The sequence below is a fragment of the Triturus cristatus genome, chromosome 4_2 (assembly GCF_964204655.1).
Source record: "Triturus cristatus chromosome 4_2, aTriCri1.1, whole genome shotgun sequence".
Taxonomy (NCBI): domain Eukaryota; kingdom Metazoa; phylum Chordata; class Amphibia; order Caudata; family Salamandridae; genus Triturus; species Triturus cristatus.
The window spans coordinates 889767106-889788802 of record NC_140586.1 but is presented as its reverse complement, the minus strand read 5'-3'; the positions used below and the strand labels follow the sequence as shown (position 1 = coordinate 889788802).

General features: G+C 47.2%; 2 protein-coding genes across 2 annotated transcripts in view; both read left to right on the top strand.

The window, feature by feature from the left end:
- Positions 1 to 21697, top strand: part of LOC146835350 (uncharacterized) — a 648392-nt gene that overhangs the window by 164063 nt on the left and 462632 nt on the right. The gene's annotated exons all lie outside the window — the stretch shown is intronic.
- Positions 13276 to 14580, top strand: LOC146835351 (uncharacterized). The gene is made up of 2 exons (XM_085599980.1): positions 13276 to 13430; positions 13533 to 14580. The coding sequence occupies exons 1-2, from the start codon at positions 13276 to 13278 to the stop codon at positions 14578 to 14580; spliced, it is 1203 nt and encodes a 400-aa protein (XP_085456106.1).

Genomic DNA, 21697 nt, shown 5'->3' with positions numbered 1-21697 from the left:
AAAAATATTTGTAATATATGTATAGCTAAAATTTAATGGAAGAAGACATGGGCAAATAAGTGTCTAAATACAGTATTAGCATCAGCAGAGGATTGCGGTCGCGTGAGTTATAGTTGCCTACAGTAACTATAACGGGGGAATTTCATTGGTTTTTTATCAGTAAAATGTCCAGCTAACTATAACATGTGTGAAACCTATGGTTTTTTCAGTGAATATATATATATATGTATATATATATATATATATATATATACATATAATCTTCTGGCGGTCGCCAGTAGATAGTTATAGTTAGGACCTATTTTCCATAGGAAATCCGCAACATTCTATTTGGAATAACTTTGGCGCGGATTGACGAATCTTCGTGAAATTTTAAAAAAATGTTGGCCAGCTCCGATCCGCTTCAATCCTGAAAGTCTCGGGATGATTTGTGTAGCGGGAGCTGAGAAAAAAGGGAGGTCCCAAAACATGTTTTCCCCATGTAATTTCCCATAGGACCTTTAGCCGCAGCTACAGTCCGAACTGTTGAACGGAATTACACCAAATTTGGCAAAGAGGTAGCCCTTAGTTCAGACTCGTGCCTTTTTCTTAAATGGTGTAAATCCGTTCAGTAGTTCCTGAGAAAATGACATTTAAAAGTACATATATATCTAGGGCCGCGGATCCTCCCGTGCACGAGTTTTATGCTAATTGGCTGTCAACACTTCAAACCAGGAAGTGTTGGAAGCCATCTTGCGCCTCAGTAACCGAGGCTCAAGAAAGCAGTGAAAAAAACGCAAAAAACGCAAAAAGGGGGCAGGGTAGAAACAACCTGAACCATAGGCCTGCTCAGGGGTTCCCAAATAGACCCCCATGGGCAAAAAAATTATTTTTTTGTAAAAATCGCGGGATGCATTTAGGATCCACGCAGGCAGCCGCGCTTTGTTTTTATTTAGCCCCCGGGGAGCCAAGTCCCGGGGGCAATATGCATATTAGCCCTGGGGACCGCCACCCCCTGGGGCTTATCTGGATTATGGGGGGGCTCTCAACCCCCCCCCCACCCCGGAGACCACTTTTTAAAAAAAAAATAAACATGTGGGGGGCTTGAGCCCCCCCACACGCCCCGGGGACCGCCACCTCCCCAGGGCACTAATTATTTAACATAGGGGGTCCGTTACGGACCCCCAAGCCCCGGGGACCACCACCACCTGGGGCTTTAAATTAAGTGGGAGGGGGGCCACGTGGCCCCCCTCCTGGAGCCAATGTTGGCCCTGGGGACCGCCACCCCCCAGGGCCGGCTCATGCAGTGTCCCGGAGTGCCCACCCCCGGGACACTGCTGTTTGCAATGACAGGGTGGGAGCCTCACGGCTCCCACCCTGTCATTGCAAACTACTTTGCTTCATTGAAGCAAGAGCAGGGAAACCTGATCTCGCTTCAATGAAGCAAAGCAGATTGCTTTTCCACATGAGGAGCAGCATGTTAGCTGCTCCCAGCAATGCAGGAGGCGGGGAGCCGGCTGGGACCGTGGGGGGATTGGGGAACCTCCCACGGACACCAACGAGGTGGCCAGGCCCCAGGGGAGGGGGTCCCCGGGGCCATGGGCCCCCTTCCCGTAAAAATTTTTTTTTTTTAGAAATAGGGGGTCAGGCCCTGGGGGATGGTTTCCCCGGGGCCCCAAAAAAGTAAAAGAAAGGGGGTCCACACAGCCCCCCAACCAAAAAAAAACAAAAAGATGCGATGGACCCTAGGCCCGCCCCCTCACAAACACACTCTGCAAACGCGCCCTGTGGCGCGTTTTAAATTGGGGAATTAATCCCCCTTCAATACTGGGGGTCCCTGGGGGCCAACTAGCCCACCAGGTACCTCCAGTATGCAGCAGGGAGCTGCATTGCAGAGAGGTGTTCAGAGGCCATGCCCCTTTTTACACCTGTCTGCAACGCAGATCTGTGGCACTTACTGGAGGTACCGAATGGACTAGTTTGACCCTAGGGACCCCCAGGATTCAAGGGCACTTAATCTCCCAACTTAAACCACGTCATGGGGCGCCTTTACACACTGGTGAAGGGAGGGGACGGGACTTGAGGTGACATGTGCAAACATGCCCTGTGGCGTGTTTTAAGTTGGGGAAAAAATTCCTCTTCAATCCTGATGGACCCTGGGGGCCAAGTAGCCCACCAGGTGCTTCCAGGAAGTGCCACTGTGCTGCGATGCAGAGAGGTGGTGCAGGCCGTGCGCCTTTTTACATCTCTCTGCTACGCAGCTCTGTGGCGCTTACTGAATATACCTAGTGGGCTAGATGGACTCTACGGACCCTGAGGATTGAAGGGGAATTATTTCCCCAACTTAAAACGCGCCACAGGGCGTGTTTGCACAGTGGTGAAGTGAGGGGATAGTGTAGGAAAGTGGCTCAATATATACTGGACCAAAGTAAAATCAGCCGAACTACGAATTCCGATTTACTCACCTGTTATCAGGAGAGACCTCAGTGCTGCATCTTTGAGCCCAGTACTGATCCTGAAAAGTCATTCTAACCGTACTTACCAGTAACTTGAATTTACTTCCATAGGATATCATTGCCTCCCACCCCTGTTCCTGTTTAATAATTTAATAGTACTCCTGTGAGTAATTGAGCTGACGATCTTCTGGATGAAGCACTAGCATGCCTGTGAGAGGTACCTGACCTGAGAAAGATGTTGGCAGCCTACTCAGCAAACCCCACATTTGAAAGACTGTAATCTCTACTGATGACGGTTAAAGAACCAGAAACACGTGTCTAAAGATCAGCACTACCTACGCCAACTGTGGCGAATCACTCGAACACTCTTGAAGCAAGTAAGTAACTGAAACTGCATTTACCACAATACCAGGGGCGAACCTTGCTGGGAGGTGAAGCGGTGTGCTCCCACCCCTGTTCCTGTTTAATAGTACTCCCATGAGTCATTGAGCTGAAGAGCTCGTGGATGAAGTACCCGCATGCCTGTGAGAGGTACCTGACCTGAGAAAGATGTTGGCAGCCTACTCACAAACCCCACATTTGAAAGACTGTAATCTCTACTGATGACGGTTAAAGAACCAGAAACACGTGTCAAGAGATCAGCACTATCTGCGCCAACTGTGGTGAAACACTCGAACACTCTTGAAGCAAGCAAGTAACTGAAACTGCATTTACCACAATGCCAGGGGTGAACCTTGCTGGGAGCCGAAGCGGTGTGCTCCCACCCCTGTTCCTGTTTAATAGTACTCCTGAGAGTCATTGAGCTGATGAGCTCATGGATGAAGCACCCGCATGCCTGTGAGAGGTACCTGACCTGACAAAGATGTTGGCAGCCTACTCATCAAACTCCAAATTTCAAAGACTGTAATCTCTACTGATGACGGTTAAAGAACCAGAAACACATGTCTAGAGAGCAGCACTATCTGTGCTAACTGTGGCGAAACACGCGAACACTCTTGAAGCAAGCAAGTAACTGAAACTACATTTATCACAATGCCAGGGGTGAACCTTGCTTGAATGTGATGCGGTGTGCTCCCACCCCTGTTCCTGTTTAATAGTACTCCTGTGAGTCATTGAGCTGACGAGCTCATGGATGAAGCATCCGCATGCCTGTGAGAGGTACCTGACCTGACAAAGATGTTGGCAGCCTACTCATCAAACCCCAAATTTCAAAGACTGTAATCTCTACTGATGACGGTTAAAGAACCAGAAACACATGTCTAGAGATCAGCACTATCAGCGCCTACTGTGGCGAAACACTCGAACACTTTTGAAGCAAGCAAATAACTGAAACTGCATTTACCACAATGCCAGGGGCGAACCTTGCTGGGAGGTAAAGCCGTGTGCTCCCACCCCTGTTCCTGTTTAATAGTATTCCCGTGAGTCATTGAGCTGACGAGCTCGTGGATGAAGCACCCACCTGCCTGTGAGAGGTACCTGACCTGAGAGAGATGTTCGCAGCCTACTCAGCAAACCCCAAATTTGAAAGACTGTAATCTCTACTGATGACGGTTAAATAACCGTAAACACGTGTCTAGAGATCAGCACTATCTGCGCTAACAGTGGCGAAACACTTGAACACTCTTGAAGCAAGCAAGTAACTGAAACTGCATTTACCACAATGCCAGGGGCGAACCTTGCTGGGAAGTGAAGCGGTGTGCTCCCACCCCTGTTCCTATTTCATAGTACTCCTGTGAGTCATTGAGCTGACGAGCTGGAGGATGAAGCACCCGCATGCCTATGAGAGGTACCTGACCTGAGAAAGATGTTGGCAGTTTACTCAGAAAACCCCAAATTTGAAAGACTGTAATCTCTACTGATGACGGTTAAAGAACCAGAAACATGTGTCTAGAGATCAGCACTATCTGCGCCAACTGTGGCGAAATACTCAAACACTCTTGAAGCAAGCAAGTATCCGAAACTGCATTTACCACAATGCCAGGGGCGAACCTTGCTGGGAGGTAAAGCGGTGTGCTCCCACCTGTGTTCCTGTTTAAAAGTACTCATGTGAGTCATTGAGCCGACGAGTTCGTGGATGAAGCACCCGCATGCCTGTGAGAGGTACCTGAACTGAGAAAGATATTGGCAGCCTACTCAGCAAACCCCACATTTCAAAGACGGTAATCTCTACTCATGACGGTTTAAGAACCAGAAACATGTGTCTAGAGATTAGCACTATCTGCGCAAACTGTGGCGAAACACTCAAACACTCTTGAAGCAAGGAAGTAACTGAAACTGCATTTACCACAATGCCAGGAGCGAACCTTGCTGGGAGGTGAAGCGGTGTGCTCCCAACCCTGTTCCTGTTTAATAGTACTCCCGTGAGTCATTGAGCTGACGAGCTCATGCATGAAGCACCCGCATGCATGTGAGAGGTACCTAACCTGACAAAAATGTTGGCAGCCTACTCAGCAAACCCCAAATTTCAAAGACTGTAATCTCTACAAATGACGGTTAAAGAAGCAGAAACACGTGTCTAGAGATCAGCACTATCTGCGCCAACTGTGGGGAAACACTCGAACACTCTTGAAGCAAGCAAGTAACTGTTGCATTTACCACAATGCCAGGGGCGAACCCTGCTGGGAGGTGAAGCGGTGTGCTCCCACCCCTGTTCCTGCTTATTAGTACTCCCGTGAGTCATTGAGCTGACGAGCTCGCGGATGAAGCACCCGCATGCCTGTGAGAGGTACCTGAACTGAGAAAGATGTTGGCAGCCTACTCAGCAAACCCCACATTTCAAAGACGGTAATCTCTACTGATGACGGTTTAAGAACCAGAACCACATGTCTAGAGAGCAGCACTCTCTGCGCCAAATGTGGCGAAACACTCAAACACTCTTGAAGCAAGCAAGTAACTGAAACTGCATTTACCACAATGCCAGGTGCGAACCTTGCTGGGAGGTGAAGCGGTGTGCTCCCACCCCTGTTCCTGTTTAATAGTACTCCCGTGAATCATTGAGCTGACGAGCTCGTGGATGAAGCACCCGCATGCCTGTGAGAGGTACCTGACCTGAGAAAGATGTTGGCAGCCTATTCAGCAAACCCCACATTTGAAAGACTGTAATCTCTACTGATGATGGTAAAAGAACCAGAAACACGTGTCTAGAGGTCAGCACTATCTGCGCCAACTGTGGCGAAACATTCGAACACTCTTGAAGCAAACAAGTAACTGAAACTGCATTGACCACAATGCCAGGGGCGAACCTTGCTGGGAGGTGAAGCCGTGTGCTCCCACCCCTGTTCCTGTTTAATAGTACTCCTGTGACTCATTGAGCTGACGAGCTCATGGATGAAGCACCCGCATGCCTGTGAGAGGTACCAGACCTGAGAAAGATGTTGGCAGCCTACTGAGCAAACCCCACATTTCAAAGACTGTAATCTCTAATGATGGCGGTTAAAGAACCAAAAACACGTGTCTAGAGATCAACACTATCTGCGCCAGCCGTGGCAAAACACTCGAACACTCTTGAAGCAAGCAATTAACTGAAACTGCATTTACCACAATGCCAGATGCAAACCTTGCTGGGAGGTGATGCGGTGTGCTCCCACCCGTTCCTGCTTAATAGTACTCCAGTGAACATGGAGAGACCTTAGTGCTCCATCTTTGAGCCCAGTACTGATCCTGAAAAGTAATTCTAACACTTATAAATTCACCCAGGCACTCTCCTTGCAGTACTCTAATCATTCAGTCAGTATCCAAGTACTCATGCAGCAAGCCAGGCATTAGCACATGGACTGCCTCAAACCCCTATCCACTATGTATGCAGTATCCTAACTAACCAACACACTTATAGTTCTGCACTTATACATTCAACAAAAAAAACACAATATTACAGTTTCAATATTTTAGAAAACATTTTTATTTCCATTTATATTAAAAATATATAATGTAATTTAAAAAATAAAATATGTACAAGTAAACAGTTAAACAACTGTAGAAAATCAGTATAAAAATACATATAACTATTATTACATTTAAAAATTATCATTTAAAAAACCTTCGAAATTCACTGAAAAAAACTGAGGTTTCAGACATGTTATAGTTAGGAATTTACAAACAAAACAATTTGAAGGAAAGGGTCCAAGGGAATGAATTTTAAAGACCACTAAGGATTATATCCCCATACAACTATTATCAAACATAGAAATCCTAGGGTCTACACAGGTACCAGAAGTGCCAGTAAACACACAACACTACCTCCAAGTTATAGCCTGAACCGGTGTGGTAGTGGTCAACCTGTTCGGTGATAATTGATAATCAAAGTACATCGAAGGGCAGATCCCTTTCAGGACGTAATCCCTCACTCACCAATGGTGACATGCTTCATCATAGGGACTCTCCTCCCAAAGGAAAACCCTAGTTCCTTTGGGGGCTACAACCCCCTCACTGAGAGGGAGGAGCTCAGGGATGTTTTATATTTGTTTTTTAAGGATCGACTAGATCCACATATGATGAGCAAGAATGTATGAATGAGGATGCAGCGCAAATAATAAGAAGTTGGTAAACGTGTGAAAAAATGTGATGGTTAAAACTGGCTAGGAGGCATCAAAAACATCTTTTAATCAAAAGATGCCTACTGTTGGGGTTAAAAAAGCAGTGCACCAGCGGTATGGATATGAACCGCTATGGTGTGATATTAAGTGGTCAACATGTTTCAGCCCTAAAAGACCCAAACTGGATCAGGCTTTCGTCAGGACCTTACAACAAAGGCTGCTGCTTGTAATAAAGTGAAAAAGAAACTGAAAAGGATATGTGACCAAAGCGATATCAATGGCCGCTATCAACAACTGCTGATACCTGTAATGGAAAGGAAATAACACACATCAGGTATATACCAATATGTATCAGCAATGTAAGTATGCACAGAAAAAGGATCTGCATGATCAATAATTCAAAAGAAGTCAACACCTTACCCGCCAAGGCTGGGTACAGGACCTCGCCTCTACCTGGCAACCGCTCAGGAGGGAAGCAACGTTCTACAAAAAACATATTCGCAATTTGTAGAGTGCGAGTGTGAAAAGATAAAAACTCACAAAAACATGATCATCTCTTAGTTAAAGTAACGGCTTGTATCGATCCTGGGAGACTAACTGTGTGTATGGAGCTATTAATTTCAATAGAAAGGAGGGGTTCCCATATAGAAGAGAAACATATAAGTGTTTTCAATGTTCATCACAATAGATTTGGTCAGAAGAGCTATATGTCATGAGACTGATACTCAAGCAACCCTTCTCCCCCAATCGTGAGTAGAAGGTGCAAAAGCACTGTAACAACTGTGCTAATGATGGTTAAAGACCACTGTGACCACCTAGTATCTAAGCATGGTTCACTAGTCATCGGGAAGTGTAGGGAGGAAAAAATAAAATAAAATAAACTCAACTAGCACTAAACACAATATTCGTCATATTTGTAAAGAAATGCATAATGGAACCATAATGTTAGTGAATGGCGGTTAAACGCACTAAATCACTATCTACAAAGATGGCCCAACAACCAACAGCCAACACGATTTCCTGGGACCTAGAACAACCTAGTAACATAGTGAAGAGTCAAGCGGGCATCAATGCACTCACCTATCTGTCGGTACTTCTAGACCCGGAGAGCCTGCTGCCGGAGGTGAGTGCTGCCCGAGAAACACGCTCTTAAATACCCCTCATAATCCTTCCTAAATTGGTATCCGGTGAGGCTCAAGATGCGTAGTAGCGCATGCCCAATAGTGCCGATGTTAGTGCGCATGTGCGGGGCATGAACACTACATTCAGCGCATGCGCCACACTAGCACCCACGCATTACGCCGGATAGGAGGTACTGCGCATGTGCGCACGGATGATGCGCAATAAAAATGAAGGGCGCGTATTATTCAAGCCCGGCAGAGTGGCACTAACTCTATACCTCTGTGCAAAAGAGCCTTGCCCTATAACTGAAGGGCCTCATGTGGAAATAAATGGTCCTAAAAAGGGCTAAAGTAAACAAACAGGCTAATCGTATGAAGAATAGTATAGGAACACAAATAGAAGGTTTCGTGTATTATGTATACCATACTCAAAACAAGATAACCTTATATTGGGAGTCACACTGTCTGCAGGGTTGCATCAGGACATGGTTCTGTAAAGAGTTATGGTTCTATAAAGAGACCACGGGAATATCATCGTTAAGACCAGACTGATGGGTGTCTAGTCTGTAAACCCAATGCTGTTCTTTCTTGAACAGAAAGGTAGAAACATCTGTCAAATGTGCAGGAATGAAAGGATGTTCTAGCACTGTCCATTTGAGGTCTTGGGGAGTATGGCGTGCAGTCACAAAATGTTGCGTTAGTTTAGTAGAAGTTTTCTTGCAACGAACAGTACTCTTGTGTTCTAAAATGCGTGTTTTTACTCTCCGTGTCGTCATTCCAACGTACCGGAGTGGACAGGGGCAAGTGATAAGGTAGATTAAATTGCTACTGTTACAGTTTGTGTGATTAGTCAGGATCCACGGTCTCGATGTACCAATGTCAATCTCAGTGGTGTGTGCAGTGTGTGCACATGCAGCACAGCTACCGCAGGGAAAATGACCACGTACAGCCGGTAGACCCCACAATGTATCTTGGTGGTTCATGGTGGTCTCAAATGGGGGAGTGTGAATGAGTCTATCCCTGATGTTGGTACTGCGTTTGAAAGCAAACAGAGGACGTGGTAGAGGTGTTGTTCCAATGTTTAATATCTTCCAATTCGTCAAAATGCATTTCTTAATCTGATTGGAGAAACTGCAAAAGGTGTTGACACAGGTCAGCCTATTCACCGCCTCTTTGGGGCTTTTAGGTTTAAGCAACGCAGCCCTATTGTTGTTCGCCGCACGTTTTAAAGATTTTTTCATCAATTTCTTGGGATAGTGTCTGGTTACAAGCTGATTCATTAGTGCTTTGGCGTGTTCATGATATTTATCCATCATTGAACAGTTCCTCCTGAGGTGTAAAAATTGCCCAAAGGGCAAATTTTGACGCAAAGATTAAGGATGGAAACTGTCAAACAACAAAAGTGAGTTTTTCGCCATGGATTTCTTGTAGAGTTCGGTACTGAAGCCTCCCTCAGCCGGAAAAATCAAGACATCAAGGAAAGGCAAACCTACTTTACTGAACTCACACGTGAACCTAAGATAGGCATTACGGGTGTTCAACCAGCCCTGGAAGTCGTTGATGGAAGACATCGACCCTGTCCATATGACAAAGACGTCATCAATATAGCGTCTCCAACATCGTATGTGGTGTCTGTATGGATTAAGAGTGCCCAGAATGTGTTCTTGTTCAAAGCTATGCACATAGAGGTTCTCTAAACTTGGAGCGAACACACTGCCCATAGAAGTGCCGGACACTTGTAAGAACAGCTGTTCCTCAAACTTAAAAAAATTCTCTTTCATAGCAATCCGAGCACAATTCATAATGAAAGATACTGGAGTGATAGAATCAGAGCTTCAATCTTGGATAGGGTCTCATCCTGAGGAATGCAAGTATACAGCGATTCCACATCAAAAGATGTGGAATCGCTGTATACTTGCATTCCTCAGGATGAGACCCTATCCAAGATTGAAGCTTTGCTTTTAGAGAAAGTTTCTGATTCTATCAGTTGATTCTATAAAGTAAAAAAAAAAAAAAGAGAAACCAAGTGGTGTCCTTGAAGCGACGTTGCGCTCAGTTCTAAACGTAACCATTTGCAATGTAATAGTCTCGCATGTACGCGAGTTTCAGCTATTGACATTGTAAATGACAATGCCTTTTATTTATGTATTAAAAAACAAAAATGATAGACATTGTCATTTACAATGCCAATAGCTTAAACTTCCGTAAATGCGAGACCTATTGCATTGCAAATGCTTGTCTGTTTACCTCCCTGTGAATTCTGCTCCTTGGCCTGCACACAAATGTCAGCTCCGTGGAGCACAGCTTCACAGATGTGTTTCACCATCTGTAGCAGCAGAGTACAACCCAGTCCAACAAGGAGTCCATTGTGTGTCTCCTGTACCTCTTTCCACTTATACTTCTAGCAGGATTTCATGGCAGACTTTTCTCGTGGAGCCATGCCGATTTTGTTGCACTTTAAAAAAAAAAAAGGGGGGGGGGTTAGTGTGTGTTCTGTTTGACTTCTGGTTAATAATCCCATATAGTTTAGACACGAGAGAGCGAGAGAGAGAGAGAGAGAGAGAGAGTGTGTGTGTGTGTGTGTGTGTGTGTGTGTGTGTGACAGCATTAAACGTGTTCGCCAATTCGCAGGCGCAGTACCATCTACTGTCACTGGAGGGCAGACTGCCTGACAACAACCAGCTATTTTTTAGGGGGTAATTTGCATACCCAGAAGCCACCACAGAGCCACGATCACTTTCGTTTCATTGCAATGAGTAAAAACAGCCTTTTTAAGCATTAAGAATCAGAAATATGTTTATGTGTATACATGTTTTGGTAATATTGCATTACATTTATTCATGTCATTAATTTGTTTAGTCGCCGTTACTTTCATGTAATATGAAGAACCAGAAAGCTATTGAAACGAAACGCTCCACAGAGCAAGTCGTGGATCATTGCACTTTGTGTAGTTATGATAAGCGACTGTTAATACAATTGTTGGAGGATCTGCTTGAGATCCACTTGATAGTAAAGTAACACAGAAGAATTAGAAAGCTCAGCGGTCACGTGGTGTACCGATCAATTGTAGTTCACTTGGTGGTCCCTAGAGGGAGGACGCTCTGCTTGGATGTAATGGCGATATCATTGCTCACCCTAAACGTCAGAAGCATGAAGGATCAGGTCAGGCGGGTCGGCACGTTGCGCTTCCTGGCCACCCAGAACCGAGATATCTGCTTTCTGCAGGAAAGCGGGATTCCGTACGCCAAGTCGTACAGCCAGCTTGAACGGCAGTGGACGCACGGGCCATCTTTCTGGTCTGGAGGAAACGATTGCAAATCGTCTGGAGTGGCCATTCTGATCAAGGGAAGGCATTTCACCGTGGACAAAGTCACCGAGCAGGTCAACGGCAGAATGCTGGCCGTGGACGGCTCGTGGGCTGGTGAGCCCGTTAGGCTCATCAATGTCTATGCCCCCCCAGAGAAGAATGAGCGACTTGAGACGTTCAGGGTGCTCAGGATGCAACTCGTGACCTCCAGAACCATTCTGATGGGTGGTGATTTCAACTGCATAGTAGAGCTGGATGGACGCAGTGGGTCTGGCTCTGCAGGGATGGATGTGACGTCCAGGTTGTTGGTGGAGATGATAGGCGAGGCGTCCCTCCATGATGCCATCGGGTGCATGGGACCGAACGCCAGGAACTTTTCCTGGAGTAGGCCGGACGGATCCGTGCGTTCACGGATCGACTTCCTATTCACCTCCCCAACAGTAAAGCCTGGGCGAAGCTCCATGGTCGCCGTCCACTTCTCTGACCACAGAGCAGTCAGTTTCGAGGGGGAACTTACAGGGAAGTTCCCCGCCGGACCAGGATCGTGGAAACTGAACTGCTCTTTGCTGGAAAACGAGGAGTTAGTGGCGAACCTCAGAACCGCGTACATAGAGTGGAGGGACATGAAGGACCTCTTTCACTCCGCCAGCGAGTGGTGGGAATGGGTGAAGGACAGGTTCCGAAGCTTCTTCCAGGATGCAAGCAGAGCTGCTGCACGGGAAAAGAAGAGGACGTTCAGGACACTGCAGAGCAAACTGCAGCAACTGTACGAACTCGAGCTGGAGGGATGGGACGTGGGTGACGACTTGGAGGAAACCCAAAAGGAGCTCGCAGAGCACTTTAGGGAGGAATCATCTTCCGGACCAGAACCGAGAACCTAGAGAGGGACGAGAAATGCAACTCGTTCTTCTTCAAGAAACTTCACTCGACCCACACACCGCTGGTTGAGCTTCGGGACTCGGAGGGCAACCTCCAAGGGGAGAAGGAGGAAGTCATGAAAGTCGTAACTGACTTTTACGGCGAACTCTACTCACCAAAGTTGTCAGAGAGAGAACAGGCGAACAGTTTCCTAGGGAGCATCTCGAAGACACTGGGTCCAGAAGAGAGAGAGGGCCTGAACGCGCCCTTCACCCTGGAAGAGCTGCCATTGGCCGCCACGACCTCCAAGAAAGGCAAGACACCCGGGAATGACGGCCTCCCAGTGGAACTTTATGTCGAACTGTGGGACCTGACCGGGCCGGACTTGCTGGACCTATACGAGGAAGTGGTGGGCAAGGGTAGTTTGCCGCAATACCTGCGTGAGGGTATGAGAACACTCTTGTACAAACAGAAGGGAGAGACGGGAAGAAATCAAGAACTGGAGGCCCATCTCTCTCCTCAATGTGGACTACAAGATTCTCGCAAAAGTGATGGCCAACCGCCGAAAGAAAGTGATAGAGAAGATAGTCCACCCTGACCAGTCCTGTGGGATACCGGGACAGCAGATCGCGGACAGTCTGGCCCTGGTCCGGGACACGATCGAGTACGTCAAGGGCCGCAAGGTCCCAACGGCCTTGGTCAGCCTGGACCAGGAAAAGGCGTTCAACCGCGTCTCCCATGAGTTCATGGACCGGACACTCAGAGCGCTGGGACTGGGCGACTTCTTCTGTGACGTGGTGAAAACAATGTATAGGGACATCTCCAGCACGGCATTGGTAAATGGCTGGAGAACCGACCCGTTCCCCGTTCTGTCAGGGGTAAGACAGGGCTGCCCGCTCTCCCCCCTTCTGTTCATCTGCGTGATCGAACTCCTCACCGAACGCATCCGGCAAAACAGGGACATCAGAGGAGTGAGGATACCAGGGAGCGGAGGACAAGGAGAAGTAAAGTGCTCCCTCTACATGGACGACGTCTCCGTATTCTGCGCAGATGGACCGTCTGTAAAGGAGCTAGAGAGGACTTGTATCGAGTTTGGAAAAGCGTCTGGAGCAAAGATCAACAGCGCCAAGTCAGAAACCCTGCTCCTCGGACACTGGACCCCCACCAGAGACCCACTGCCATTCCCCATCAAGCAGGACTTCCTGAAGATCCTTGGAGTCTGGTTCGGCGGAGACGGGGCAGCGGAGAAGACCTGGGAAGAACGACTAGCAAAGACAAGGCAGAAGCTGGGACTCTGGAGCCTCCGGAAGCTGACGATCGAAGGGAAGTCTTTGGTCCTGCGGAACGAGACCCTGTCAGTACTCCAGTACGTCGCTCAAGTATGGCCAGTGCAGACCAGAACAGCTAAGGCCATCACGAGAATGATCTTCTACTTCATCTGGAGCTCGAAGATGGACAGAGTGAAGAGAGCGGTGATGTTCAAGACCCACGACAAGGGAGGCAAAGGAGTGCCAGACATCGCCACCATTCCGAGAGGGACCTTCGTGTGCCACTGCGTGAGGAACACCCTGAGGTCCAAAGATGAGAGTCACGCCGGCTTTCTGATGGCACGCTTCTTCCTACTGCCAACATGGAGGCGCCTTGGATGGGCAGAGTGGGTGAGTGCCGTCCCATACAACTGGGAGACCCTGTGGTTCTACAAGGAAGTGAAGAAGTTTGTGCGAGAGCATGACTGCGTGGCAGTTCGCCCCGTCATGTGGACTCCAAAACTTCTCCAACGCCTGATACGCGCAAGAGAGATCAGTGAACCAATCGGCGCCCTCCCCTCAGCCACAGCAGACCACGTATGGGGAAACGTCGCATCCAAGCGCCTGACGAACCAACACAAGGACATCGCCTGGATGGCCATTCAAGGTGGACTTCCCGTGAGAGCCTTCATGCACGCAAGGGGGCTCAACCGATACAAGTCCTGCCCGAGAGGATGCACCGTGGACGAGACGACATATCATCTCTTCTGGGAGTGCACGTACGCGCAGGACCTGCTGAAGGCCCTAGGCACGGAGCTTAGGGCCTGGATACCTACGACCTGCATCACCGCTGACTCTGTGATGTATGGACTGTTCCCAGGGACACATGCACTAGGGGACCTCCAGGGTTGCTGGAGGCTCCTGTGCTGCTTTAAAGATGTTCTCTTGTTTTCCAGAAACCGCCTGGTAGTAGGGAAAAAGGAAACATCGACCCTGGCATGCCGTAAGATGATCCACAGCCTCCTGCGAGACTACGCAGCACTGGACAGATCAGATGGAGACAGCGACGACGAAACCTGAGGACCCAAAGGGGTCCCTTTGTACCCTTACACGGGGAGGGGCCCTGGAAGGCTCAGGCAACGACGGCGAAGACAGCGGACCCAAAAGAGCCCCCAAACCCTTAAAAGAGGGAGGGGCCCTGGAGGGGCCACTAAACTGTTTTTCTTTTTTTCTTCCCTTCAATCCAGGAACCAGTCTGGCAACAGGAGAGAGGAGAGGAAAGATGAAGACAGGTGGAGTAAATGTAAAAATTTACTGTATGTATTTGACTAACGTGACCTTTTCCCTTCACAGGTTAAAGGTCAACGGGATAGCTTGCGCACTTGTTGCCAAGTTTGTTACCAACGACTGACGAGCAACAAGGGTGTTGTGGAAGGTGACGATTGATGTATCTGAACCAGAAATGACACCCTGACAAAGAAAGAAAAAAAAAAAAAGTGACTCTGTTAATACAATTGTTGGAGGATCTGCTTGAGATCCACTTGATAGTAGAGTAATACAGAAGAATTAGAAAGCTCAGCGGTCACGTGGCGTTGGAATCTTAACTAGAACATACATTTGCTTTACAACAGCTTGTTGAAGTATTTGTACCGATCAATTGTAGTTCACTTGGTGGTCGCTAGAGGGAGGACGCTCTGCTTGGATGTAATCATTGCACGTTGTGTGGCAATGAAACACGCCAGCACGATGACGGAAACGTCATACGTTTTTAGTGGCTGGACGGCTGGACTGCGGAGCGGCTCAGCCATACCGACTCACGGCCAGGCTGACGACCTCAGCCGAAGGGCGGGCCCGAACGGCATGGCTGGAAGCCGAAGTCGTCCGTCCCCCTGTCTGGCAAACCCCTCCTAGGTCTGACCGGCTCATGGCTGACTGGCTAATGGCTGACTGCGGGCTGGTCCCCCGCAGTTCGGCTGGGCTGGTTGGCTGCTGGAGTGAGGGCGGAGCTGGACAGACCGGGGAGGCTGAAAAGATAAGCCGTGCCTAGTACCCCCTGGGCTAGTAGGCCGAGTGAGATGGCCGGGACAGGAGGCTAGGCTGGCTGGTGTGGCAGGCTGGGTCGACCGGCTGACTGAGGGCTTGATGGGTAGATCCAGAAAAATAAATAATAATCAACTCATGTTATTGTAATTTTTGGAGGATCTGATTGAGATCCACTTGATAGTAAAGTAAGACAGAAGAGCTAGCAAGCTCTGCGTTCATGTGGCGTTGCTATCTCTAGTATATTTGAACATGCATTTGCAATGCAATAGAGCTCGCATTTATGCGAGTTTGAGCTACTGCTATTGTAAAAGGCAATGCCTTTTTTATGTTTTTGTTTTTATATCATAAATAAGGCTCGCGCTGACGTCATTGGAGGTTTCCCCTTTGTTCTCCGTCGCGCAGGAAGCCATTTGCTTCCTGCGCGTCGGAGAGGAAAGGTGAGTTTTGGGGCTGGGGAGGGGGGTATTTCGTGATCGGTGGGTTAGTTAGGGTGGGGGGAGGACAAAGGTATTTAGATAAGGCTGGGCTTGCTGTAGTTATTTCTTTTAGTTGCTTCCCTGTGAAATGGATCCGAAAAATGCAAAACGCTCTTCCGAGATCGGAGAGGAAAGGTGAGTTTTGGGGCTTGGGAGGGGGGATTTCGGGATCGGTGGGTTAGTTAGGGTGGGGGGAGGACAAAGGTATTCAGATAAGGCTGGGCTTGCTGTAGTTATTTCGTTTTGTTGCTTCCCTGTGAAATGGATCCAAAAAAATGCAAAACGCTCTTCCGAGAAATGCCCTGCTTCTGAAATGTTCTATTCCAAAGTGCAGCAGGAGAGAAATAGAAGGTTTTAAATGTGAAAAATACATACATAACTAAATAAAGCAAGACAGAGGGGTTGCAAAGTGGCCAGATTGGTTTTATTTACATCCAAATACACCAGCATCACAGAGTTTGCCAGTGAAGCGCTACTTTCGTTTTCTCGTCTTTCTTCGAACAGCAGTGTTGTCCCCAGGTGGGAAAGTTTACCATTCCTGGAGGTACTGCAATACCTGGTTGATGGGTGGATTGAAAAACACAATGTGTACCATGGCTCTGTGTTTATGGATGTGGTCTTTTTATACCATACTGCTTACGTTTTGTAAGGATATAAGCAATGGACAGTGAAACGGTTCCCTTCAGGGCCCTCTAGTCATGTCCATAACTTTTCAGGTGAAACCACTCGCTGATTTCTGAATAGTGAGTGAGAAATCGGGTAACCATGTTATTTCTGCTTACATTTCACATGCTTTGCATTCCCTATGAGTGGTTGCTTTTATTTATTTTTTAGGCAGCATATTACTCCTATCAAGTGCATAATTTGAATTGAGCCACATCCAAGTGTTTATAGCGGGCACAATTAGGTTATAGCTGAAGGCAGTGTGAGTTTCTCTCAGTGGGCAAGTATGGTGTTCAGTGAGGATGTGGCACTATGGCCAGAGCTGTCGAATTTGGAACTGGGGAACCGGGTTCAGCCTTCATGACCAGTCCACCACACCACTGTACTGAGGGAGCACATTCCCATGCTAGACCGTAGAAGGCCCCACTAGACCTTAGAAGGCTTGATGTCTTAGCACAAGCAGGTGTAGCCTAGTGGTGTCAATTGTGGGTTATCCTTGAAGGCCTGTCAACCACAATCCATACTGAAGTTCATCTCCAGTCTTGCGGGCAGGCCTACGAAGCAGCACACCCTAGAGCAACAGTGATCCAGTCGCTGTGACTCTGTCACTGAGGTCATATGAACCTTGAGCAGGTTAGGGCGATGCGAACGGTGTGACCTCACTGGGTACCTATTTCGGGTGGGTGTGTAGTGTTTGCAAGTATATTATGGTTTGAAAAAAACTTGCTGCCTCCTTCCTGGCCTCCAGCAATTTTCAGAAACAATTAAAATGTCATGATAACTTTGGTGATTAATGTTCTTCCTAGAGAGAGATGGAGTTTTGTGTAGTGGAAGGGTTGACTCCTGGAAAGATAGCACAGAGGGTTAATGTGCCTGCTGCAAAGAACATGTACCATGCAGATCACAAAGTGCACTGCTTTAATGGGGGGACTGAAGAACCGGGCTGAGTTAAGCCTGGCGGCGCAGGGTACGCCTGAAATCTTCTGAGTTCGCCTTCCAAATGTACAGAGACACGGAACACTCTGTTGGCATAGGAACTTCAATTTATTAGCTGCAGCTAGGTACAGTTGTCCTAGAAGTACATCAGTGGTAGGTTCTCAGGAGACTACCACTTCAATCCGTGGCTCACAGTCTTTTGTAGCGCTTGAATCCCCTAAAGCAACAACCCCCTCAATGTGCAATAAAACGAACAAATCATCCACTAGAAAACATTCTTTGTACAAGATACAGGATAATGGGTAATAGAAATTCCTTCCCTAGGGTCGTGTTCTCTACCTGACCCTATAGGTCAGGTGGCATGGGCATTCCTTAGTTAAATTAATTTACAACAGGACATGTTTGTGTGTTGCAGATGGTGATTCATAAAACAATTGAGAGGCAGAGAAGGATCACCAAGGGCCAATAGATGGTTATCTCTGGGATTAGTTGCTTCGAGCCGGGTCTCAGAATGTACTTTGCTCAGAGAGACAGGAAAAGGTCGTGTATCATGTACAGAGTATGAAAGAAACGCTACGAAGGTTGTCGGTGCCTGAGTGAGGGCAACAGCGTAATGGTGTCAATGCGCAAGATGGGGCAATATTAAATTTCCTCAGACCCTCCTTTTGCCATTACTCAGGCAAAAAACCGAGAGCCATGAAATCTACAAGCTGTTGTTGCAGCATTATCTTCGTTTTCTCTGCTTTCTGGGATACCGAATTTGGAACACACAGGGTGGTGCAGAGCCCGCATATAGCGGGACCACATTGTAGACAAAGGCAACATGAGAAGAGAATAGCCAAAGTCGCTCCGACAAATGTAAGAATCTTCAATTCCCATATAGACAGTAGTCCCCCAAACCATCCCATCAGAGACCAATTCCCTTCATCCTGGTGAACAGACTCAGCGATCTTATGTAGTTTAGAGATGGCTTGGTATACTGTAGGGGCGTTGTCTGGAATAAAAATGCAACAGCTAGATCCGATCAATCTGCATACGTCCCCACGGTCAGCAAGGATAATATCTAATACCATCCTGTTCTGAAGCATGACAAGGCGGTCAGCAACGAGTTCTGCAGTGAGGTTACTCAAAGCTCCAGCTGTTTCATTGACAGTGGCTTCTACAACTCAAATTAGTTGTCTTATGTCTCTACTGTTGGCTATTGGGCCCCAGAATAGAAGGAGTCCTTTTAAGACATCCCCGACTCCTTGTCCTGACGTATCCTGGTCAGACACCACCCTTCTTTTCTGTAAATGATGCTTGGCATATGCTATATATGTAGGGGGCAACAACCAAGCGATATAACAAGTGCCTCTCCAATTACCAGGTAGAGAAGTGTAAGCCTTATTTCCACACACGAAGTATGTATTACGTGAGGGAACCATGCGAGGCCAATCTGTCCCATTCAAGGTCACAATATGTTGCCAATTGCTTGTACCTTTATATTCTAACCCTCCTTTCCTAATACAGAATGGTGCTTGTCCAGGTACCACTAGAAAAGTTTGTTCTTTTCGAGAGGTTTTATTAGAGGGTAGGAAATACAAATCCGTAGATCTGGTTTGGCGATCAACATATTCTGACTTCTCACTATTCGTCCCATATATCCTTTTTCTGTCCTGCCAACATAAATGGTATAGACGTACTCCCAAGCTCCTTACTTCTCGGGTATCGCCATCTCCAGAAAATACCCAACTGGCACTCAACTCCCACCATGCACTACAAGAGCCATTAAATGTAAAAGGAAGGGTAATGTATGGTATTCCAGTATTCACCGAACTTGGCAGAAGACCACAAACCCAACAGTTCGTCGCATTAGTAGCCAATTGATGTTGGTGTAGCATGGAAACAAATATGTTGTTACTTGTTACGGAATTCACTCCTTCTTGACTCAACATGAGGTGGTAGAGCGACATGTGTATGCATTTCAACGGTAACTTTGGGAATAGGCTGCGTAAAAATTACATGTAGTCCCCATCCTATGCAAGACAATATAATACACATTAAAATCAATATTATTAAAGCCACTACAAAACGATTATGCAATAATTTACAATGCTTCGTGCTCATTGTTTGTATCTTGTCCATTCCCTTTTGAACAGTCATTTCCAGCTCTAAATATTGCCCGTGATGGGAGGTTGCTTCACTCAGCTGTGATTGTCTGTAGTTCTTTTATTTTCCTACAAGTCCCACAGGCCTAGAGCCACACCTTGGGTCACAATTCTGAGACTACGATCACGGCCCTGCAACATGTGGAAATCGGGATAAAGACAAAGTCAACGAGGCACTATTGAGGTATTTTTGTTTAGTCTGGGCCTCAAATCGTACCTCTGGGAACCAGGTACAGTCTGTTCTTGGAAAAGGAGATGTGGTTTAGTAGTGTCCAATTTCACTGCCGGTGGTATAGCTGTTTGGAGGACCATGTCGTCGTCCTTTTCTGCTCTGGCAAAGTCTAGGCGTGCATCGCTAAATAGTCCAAATCTTGGTATTCTTTCGCTTTCAGAATCGCTAATTCGTTTATGAACCCACTCATCATAAGGCAATGGTAGGGGCACTTTCTTGCAATGTACCCCATGTACCCAGTTCTTTTTTGCCGACCACCTTCACTGCAGTACGCGTCATTAGAAGTACTTGACGAGGTTCTCTCCAGCGAGGTTCCAAGTTCCTCGACCTCTGGAAGTTTTTAACGCAGACCCAGTCTCCTGGCCGTATGGTGTGACCAGGATCCGTTGAAGCCTGAGGCAAAGTATCTTATACCTGTTGGTGAAGGACACGTAACTTAGTGGTGAGATCATGCAAATAGTCAATCACCAATGGGTGTTCTAACTCTGAGTATTTCTTTGGCCTTGGGACTCCCCAAACATTTGCAGGGCGTCCAAAGACAACCTCATAAGGACTAAGCCCCATACGGGAATGGGTGGTTGTTCTGGTGGATAAGAGAGCCAAGGGCAAGGCATCAGGCCAGGCAAGACCCGTGCTGGCTTGTATTTTCGCAAGTTTAAGCTTAAGGGTGCCATTATAGCATTCCACCAAACCTGCTGACTGAGGATGGTTTGCTGTGTGGAACTTTTGTTTAATGCCAAGGCCTGTACATACTTTCTGCATGATCTGACCCACAAATTCACTTCCGTTGTCACTCCAAATAATTCTGGGTAACCCAAATCTCGGCAAAACCTCCTTCAAAAGAACTTTTGCCGTGGATAGAGCAGTATTATCTTTCAGGGGATAGGCCTCTATCCATCGGGAGAAGGCACATACCACAACAAGAACATACTTCAGATTGTTACATCGTTCCATGTGAATGTAATCTATTTCCAAAAACTCAAAAGGGTAAGCTGGGGGAGCAAAGTGGCCTGCCGGTGTTGGTGTTCCCTTCCCCGGTTTATGCATCAAGCATACAATACAATGCTTAACCAGATTGTCTGCACATTTAGGGATCCTCACATTCTGCCATACCGGAGCCAGAAGTTTGCATATACCTTTAGCGCTAATGTGGGCTGGACCATGTGCCATGGTAACTACTGGGAGTACATAAGCATCTGGTAACAACCAGCGTTGATGTTCTGACAAGTCTGTCCACTACCCTGTCACATCCAATCTTCCTATACTTTCTTTCCACGTACTCAATTCTTTCTCTGTGGCCTCTGCCTGGATCATTTTCACACTATCCACAGAATTCTCACACATCCCTCCTTGTACCACCCATCTAGCAGAGCCCGCAACATACATGCGGCTTGTAGTGTCTCTAGCTGTCTCTTTCGCTATCTGGTCTGCGAAAGCATTTCCTTGACCTACATCATCAGTGATCTTCTTATGTGCACTACACTTCACAATCGCTATCTGAGTGGGAAAGGTGAGTGATTCAAGAAGGTCATTTACCAATTGGCCATGCTGTATCTTAGCGCCATGGGATGTGAGAAACCCCCTTTCCTTCCACAGGCGGCCAAAACTATGGGCCACTCCAAACGCATACTGACTATCAGTATACACATTCACCCTTTTTCCTTCAGCCAACACACAAGCTCTAGTCCGTGCTATCAATT